The sequence below is a fragment of the Octopus bimaculoides genome, chromosome 11 (genome assembly GCF_001194135.2).
Source record: "Octopus bimaculoides isolate UCB-OBI-ISO-001 chromosome 11, ASM119413v2, whole genome shotgun sequence".
NCBI classification, from domain to species: domain Eukaryota; kingdom Metazoa; phylum Mollusca; class Cephalopoda; order Octopoda; family Octopodidae; genus Octopus; species Octopus bimaculoides.
The window spans coordinates 47,682,719-47,690,388 of record NC_068991.1 but is presented as its reverse complement, the minus strand read 5'-3'; the positions used below and the strand labels follow the sequence as shown (position 1 = coordinate 47,690,388).

The 7,670-nt window shown below is 36.3% G+C and overlaps 1 protein-coding gene across 8 annotated transcripts in view; it reads left to right on the top strand.

Annotated features, from left to right (window-relative positions):
- LOC106870835 (pleckstrin homology domain-containing family D member 1) overlaps window positions 1-7,670 on the top strand; it is a 216,641-nt gene that overhangs the window by 188,583 nt on the left and 20,388 nt on the right. For 3 of the 8 annotated variants that reach the window (XM_014917058.2, XM_014917061.2, XM_014917063.2), the window contains exon 14: window positions 1,880-1,948. The exons of the other annotated variants lie outside the window; for them this stretch is intronic. In XM_014917058.2, the coding sequence (XP_014772544.1) occupies window positions 1,880-1,948 (69 nt within the window). The remainder of the gene's footprint in view (window positions 1-1,879; window positions 1,949-7,670) is intronic. 8 annotated transcript variants of the gene reach the window in all.

Here is a 7,670-nt window from a genome sequence, read left to right as displayed (position 1 = left end):
TTGTCCCCCCAACATCGCTTGACAACCGATGCTGGTTTGTTTACGTCCCCCGTAAGTTAGCGGTTCAGCAAAAGAGACCGACAGAATAAGTACTGGGCTTACAAAGAATAAGTCCTGGGGTCGATTTGCTCGACTGAAGGTGGTGCTCCAGCATGGCTGCAGTCAAATGACTGAAATGAGTAAAAGAGTATATGTATGTATGTATGTAAATCAATATTTAAGTATTTAGGTATGTTCCTAGTAGTACGCCAATAAAGCATGTTCACTACTTATGGCTACCTGGCATTATCCACAATAATTATACAATTGTGTAATTGCTTCTGCACCAAGGGATGCTAGTTGTTAAGTTTTCCACCCATGAGGGATCGATGCAAGATGTGTCGAAACAATTGTTGTGAGCAATAAAATTTCCCGTGTATTCCATTTTCCATTTCTATCCCTTGTTTTATATATATAGTGGTTAGGCCGTTGCACTCACGATCTGTAGATTGTGGGTTCAATTCCCTGACTGGGTGGTGCATTGTGTTCTTGAGCAAAACACTTCATTTCACATTGCACCTGTCCCCCTTTGATCAGGGGAAATGTTAGCCTGCTCACCTGGCCAGCAGGGTGGCATCATTTGAAGGCTTAAACAATGCAAAAGTGCATTGTGACCAACGATGTATAACAACACCTGACAGTCTGATCGGTCACATGATCATGTGTGATATATATAATGTATGATATACAATACTCTATAATATTTGTTTACCAATGTACTGAAACAATGTATCTTTGACTAAGTTTGTAACTTAACATACACACATTTATTTATTTACAAACATGTCTACTCTGATATCATACAAATAAACATAAAATAGAATGAAGTAATGATAATAATGATAATTATGGGTTCAAATGTTGATGCAAGGTCAGCAAAATTTAGTGGGTGGGATTAGTTGATTACATTGACCCAATTACTTGACTGGTACTGTATTTAGCAACCTCCAAAAGGATGAAGTAAAGCTGACTTCAATGGGGTTTGAACTCAGAAGTTAAAGAGCCAGAAGATATGCCACTTCACATTTTGTAACATACTAGCAATTTTGCCAACTCACCACCTTAATTATAATAATCCTTTCTATTATAGGTACAAGGCCAGAACTTCTGGGGAAGGGGGCTAGATGATTACATCAACCCTAGTACTCAATTGGTGTTTATTTTATCTAGGATGAAAGGCAAAGTCAGTCTCAATGGAATTTGAACCCAGAACATAAGGAAACAAAAGAAATGCCACTAAGCATTTTGTCTGGCATGCTAATGATTCTACCAACTTGACACTTAATTCTAATAGTAATAATGGTTTCAAATTTTGACACAAAGACAGCAACTTTAGAGCTGGGGACTAAGTTGATTATATTGTTCCTGGAGCTCAGTTGGTACTTATTTTATTGAGCCTGAAAGGATAAAAGGCAAAATCGACCTCAGCTTAATATGAACTCAGAACATGAAGAATTAGAAGAAATGCCACCCAGCATTTTGTCCAATGCACTGACAATTCTACCAAGCTTGCCATCCTAGTAATAAAAATAGTTGTGATAGTTTATGACTCCTCCTTTGTCTGATATTAGTTATCAACATTGTTCTCGCTTTATCCCTCTCCCTCTCCCTCTCTCCCTCCCTCTCTCTCTCCCTCTCCCCCCTCTCTCTCTCTCTCCCTCTCTCAATCCTAAAACATTACATCCTCTTTCTTCATTACACAACATACAAACATATCCCAAATCAAGACCTTTCCTGTATAATTTTAATATTTAGTTTAATTTTAAGTTTAGTTGTCTAATAACTCTTCAGGCAATAAACTCCAGTGAGCAGGTATAGTTATTTACCAAAAATTTTTCAGGTGATGTTCCACTGAAAATGTATAGGAAGTCTCAACCAGTTTTCTCTAAGAATGTATATGAATCTCCAGGTAATATTTTTGTGAGCAAGTATAAGTTAACTACTAACAAATACTCAGGTGATAATTTTGTAAGCAGGTATAGTTATTTACTAACAAATTTTCAGGAGATATTCCTGTAAACAACTATCTAAATCTTCAGGTAATATTTCTGTAAGAAATTAATTGTCAGGTGATAATTCTGTGAACTGGTATATTAATACTCAGATAACATTTCTATGAGAACACATAGCTATCTTCTAAAATTAAATCTCAGGTGATACTTCTATGAACAGGTATGTTAATTCTCAGGTAACATTTCTGTGAGAAGACATAACCATATACTAATTAATCCTCGAGTGATGCTTTTATAAACAGGTTTATTAATTCTCAGGTGATACATCTGTGAGCAGGTAGTATCAAAAGATTCTTGGACTAGTTATATTTAATAAAAAATAGCTTATTTACCTAAGTCTTGATATAATTTCCTCCAAAATAGTCGCATTGTACAGCAATAAACCAGTCCCAACATTCCTGCCACTTTTGAAATTCAGTGTCTTGGTAATTTTCCATGAGTCAGGGACCGTCTGTGATTCACTCTGGATCTTGACAATGGTGTTAAAAATGCAACCTTTGAGCTGCATTTTCATCTTGGAGAAGAGATGGAAGTCTGCAGGTGCTAAATCTGGCAAATGGGGCAGGTGCGGAAGTGATACCAGGTTGTTTTCGGTGAGAAACCCACAAGTGAGGAGAGCGCAGTGAAAGGATGCAATGTCATATTGAAGACTCCAATTTTTCGCACTCCACAGATCTGATCACTTTCGCCAAATATCCTCCCTCAAACACTTCAAGACATCACTGTAGAACTCTCAATTGACAGTCTGACTCTGGGGGACAAATTTTTGATGCACAATACCACGTTTCCAGGAGTGACACTTGTGGCAGATCTTCTAGATTGCTAATCATCTTCCAGGAATGTTCTTCCACTTTTGAAACCCCCATGCCACTCGAAATATTGCATATGACCCATTGCCGAAACATGCTCAATCTCTCTGTAGTAGACTCCCTAAGTTTAACACAAAATTTTGCATTGGCACTTTGTTCCTGTCCATGATAAAATCACAGACTACTGCATACATGTGATCACAAAAATACAAATTTCACAACTTGTTAAGTAAACACTGTGATGTCACTTAGCACACTGCCTCATAAACGTCACTGCTAGCTCTCACTGCACACACAACTATGTGCTGCCATCTGTTGGTGCATTACAGAACTAGTCCAGGAACTTTTTGATACCACCTTATATATGTATATTTAAATATTTGTTTTTATGAATGTAGTAGAGGAGACTGGCAAAATTGTTAGACCATTGGACAAAATGCCTTACAGTATTTTTTTCAGTTCTTTATGCTCATTCTGACTTCAAATCACCCCAAAGTCAAGGATTTCTTTTTCTTTCTTTTTTTTTTCTCTTTGGTTTTCTGAGTTTTTTTCTACCCGTTTGTGTTGACTAAAATAAAATACAGACCAGTTCATTGCAGGAAGGTTGGCAGAATTGTTGCATTATTGAATAAAATACTTTGTAAAATGTGTCAGAGAAGGAAGTCTCTAACTATGGTGTTAGACAAGGAAAGTGTGAAAGAACTCAAAATTTCTTCTTCTTGATCATTATGCCTTGGTCCCCAGATACTGAGAATCGTTACTTCATCACTGATTCTAAATTTGCCAGCTTCTGCACTTGTGCCAAGCTGTGTTAGCCCTTGCCTGTCTCTTGTATGTCTCAAGATTGGTAGTATGGAGTGGTGGAAAAGGGATATTCATTGCATAGCCAAATACTGTTTTGTTTTTTGTTTTGTTTTTAAGACAAAAATGTCCTCTTGACTAGGTTTGTTGGGGAAATGTGGTCCTAATTATACAAAAAAAATTTTTTTTATTGTTATTAAGGTAATGAGCTAGCAGAATCATGAATGCATTGGGCAAAATTTTGCCTTTCATCCTTTTGAAGTCGACAATAAGTACCAGTCGAGCACTGGGGTCGATGTAATCAACTTATCCCCTTCCCCTGAACTTGCTGGCCTTGTGCCAAAATTTGAAACCATTATTATTATCATCATCAAAGCAGCGAGCTGGCTGAGTCATTAGCATACCAGGCAAAATGCTTCTTGACATTTCGTCCATCCTTACATTCTTAGTTCAAATTCTGCCGAGGTTGACTTTGACTTTCACCCTTTCATGATCAATTAACTAAGTACCAGTTATGCACTGGGGTTGATGTAATCAACTTAATCCCTTTCCCCAAATTTCAGGCCTTGTTCCTTAGCATTTTGAGTCCAAGTTCTGCCAAGGTTGACTTTGCCTTTCATTCTTTCAGGGTTGATAAAATAAATACCAGTTGAACACTGGGGTCCATGTAATCGACTTACTCCTCTCCCCCCAAATTCCTGGCCTTGTGCCAAAATTTGAAGCTATTACTATTATTATTATTATTACTACTACTATTAAGTGAAAGAGCAGCACATGCTGTCAAAGTGACACTGGGCTACAAATATACAAATCCCAATATACCCATCATGGTTACCCATCTGATAAGAGTACACCATGCACATGCATCACAACCATATGTGCACAACATGCTGGTGGGGGCCCTGTTAGAATTTTCTTCAGGCTGTGTAAGCTCAGTCCCTGAATAAAAGTTATTTATGAATGAAAGACCCACGTTTTCAGAGTTGAATTATTGAAACCTCAAAGAGTTCTTCTGAACACATGGCTATAATGTTGCCCCACTACTCCTCCTTGTGATCAGAGATTATTTATTGCTTATATTGGGAGGATTATTAAAGCATCAGAAAAATTGCTTTGCAGTATTTGTTCTGGCTCCTTACATTCTAAGTTCAAATCCCTTGAGGTTAACATTGCCTTTCATCCTTTCAGGGTCAATAAAACAAAATTTCAGTTAAATATTGGGGTTGATGTAATTGACTAATCCCCTTTCACTAAGATTGCTGGCTTTACACCAAAATTTAAAACCAGTTTTATTATTTGTTCTGGCTCTTTACATTCTGAGTTCAAATCCTGCCAAGGACTTCTTTATCTTTCATCATTTCAGGGTCAATAAAATAGCAATTAAGTCCTGGGGATGAAATAATCAACTAACCCCCCTCTGTCCCAATTTTCTAGCTTTGTGCCCATGTTAGAAATCAATTATTTTTTTTTCACTGCTTTTGCAGATTCCCATGACCCTCTGTTGCTATCCAGTTTCATTATTATGAATCTGAATTGAGAGCTTGAGTCATGGTGAATCTTTCATTGACTGATTCCACAACCTAGGATGCAGTTACTCTCTTGATAGAACTTGATGAACTTGTCCGTTGATCTTCTAGGATTCCTCTATTCAGCATCAATGTAAGAAGCACTGCTGGCACAGTTGAGCTCTTCTGCGATCTCTTCACAATCTACCATACTGCAATCCCATGACTTTGCTATATCCTGGTATGGTGGCTGAATGGGGGCTATACCTTGCCAAAGGGCAACCCATAACTATGCTAAGCACAGTTGTCATTCCATGAGGCATATTTTCAAAATACCCACATACCCACCAGAAATCACTATTATTGGTACATAAAAGAGTGGAATATCTGGCAGGATCAGTAGAGCACCTGACCAAATGTCTTGAAGGATTTAGTTTCGTCTATTTAGTGTATTTCTAAGTTCAAACACTGCTGAGATTTATCTTAAATTTGTTATCTTTGGCCCCTGTAGTCATATAGTAAAGCCAAATAATTTTCGCACACACACACACACACACACACACACCTTGAACATTTTGGAGCAGCAACATGCCAAAGTTAGAAATCACTTGGTTTTTATTGAATATCTATTTCCTCAATATTTGAAATGCAAAACACTATGAATTAATGTTTTTCTTATTTTTATTTATTTATTTTATTATGTATTTAATAAATTATATTATTTAATATGAAGTCCCACTGCATAGTACTTCTCCTATAATAGCCTTGGGTCATCCTAAGCTTTGTGAATGGGTTTCGTTGGAGGAAACTAAAAGAAGCCCAGTGTGTGTGTGTGTTTGCGTGCGCGTGCATGTGAGTGAATGTGTATTTGTGGCTCCTTGTCTTTGCATTACAGTGAAAGATCTCTGGCTGAGGGGAAATATTACCTTGATTGGAAAAAGGTGCAGGTTGATGGCAGGAAGAGCAGCTGGCCTTAAAAAATATACCTCAACAAATTCCATCTGCATGGAAAAGTAGACATTATAAGGATGATGATCAATAAATGATAGACAGTATAAAATGAAAGGTCTTGTCTAAGGACCTGGAATGGTCTCATTTGGAGTGGTAGTGAAAGGTTTACAGGAGTCGTTAAAAAAAATGGACAAAAAGCAATATTTATAGTAATGAGTATCTGGTAAAGTTCATCCCATAGTATACTTACCATTGTGGACACAAATATTTTTTCACCAATATTTTCCAACCCTCTCAGTCTTGGATTTTCTTTTTAGTAACCCAGATCCAGACCAATTTGGTATTGAATTAAATATTTTGGTCTAGCTTCCATTCTATTGTTTCATCAAATTTATTAATTACTTACCATTTTAATTAATTGTCATAGCATTTAAAAAATGTTTCATAAATCTAAATAATATTTAATCTGCAATATTTCAGAATTACTAATTTAATATGTTTTAACTTTTTTTTATTTTCTTTGCTCAAATGCATGTTAACATGTATGTATGCTTTGAATAAGATTAAACTTTGTTTTCTTTTCTTTTTCTTTTTATTTTTTGGATTTTGTATAAAATGTCATCTATTTTAACTGACTGCTTTGAATTTTCAATATAATTTTAAAACATTCCTTTGATTAACAACAAAACAATTCTTTTAGGCAGAGGTTGGGGTTTGTTTCATGCAAAATATATAAAGTATTTTTGATGTTGTAATAATTGTTGTCAGTGTAATTTTTGTTATTGTTTTCATTCTCACCTTCCTCCAAAAAATACCTAACTGATCCCTGAATCTCTACAAAAGTGATGACCACATTTTGTTAATGTCAACCTAATGTTGTATATAAAAAGGATGATTTCATAGAGAAGAGAAATTTACAAATTAATGTATTAAGATAGAATATGGCTGTGATGTATTACAAAATATAAACATAGAAATCATGTACACTTGAAATTTAAACAAAATAATCAACTAACTCCTCTGTCCCAATTTTCTAGCTTTGTGCCTATGTTAGAGATCAATTTGTTTTTACTGCTTTTGCAGATTCCCATGACCCTTGAAATTTAAACAAAATATATGTTTGATAATTTGGTATCTCTGTCTTAATAAATAAATTCTCAAACAGTAGAAAAACTGAAAGGCTTTTATGTGTAAATTTATTTATTACTAATTTCAATCATATATATAGTTATTAGTGTAATACATAAAACATCATTTATTACTGGCTCATGTGCGGGCGACACATGAAATCTTTCGAGCAGGATCGTTGCCAGTGCCCCTGAACTGGCTCTTGTGTGGGGCCGTCGTATGATTTTCAATCTAGATCGCTGCCGGTGCCCCTGGACTGGCTCTTGTGCGGGTGACACATGAGGTTTTTCGAGTGAGATGAGCGTGGCCGTTGCCAGTACCGCCTGACTGGCCTTCGTGCGGGTGACACGTAAAAGCACCCACTACACTCTCTGAGTGGTTGGCGTTAGGAAGGGCATCCAGTTGTAGAAACTCTGCCAAATCAG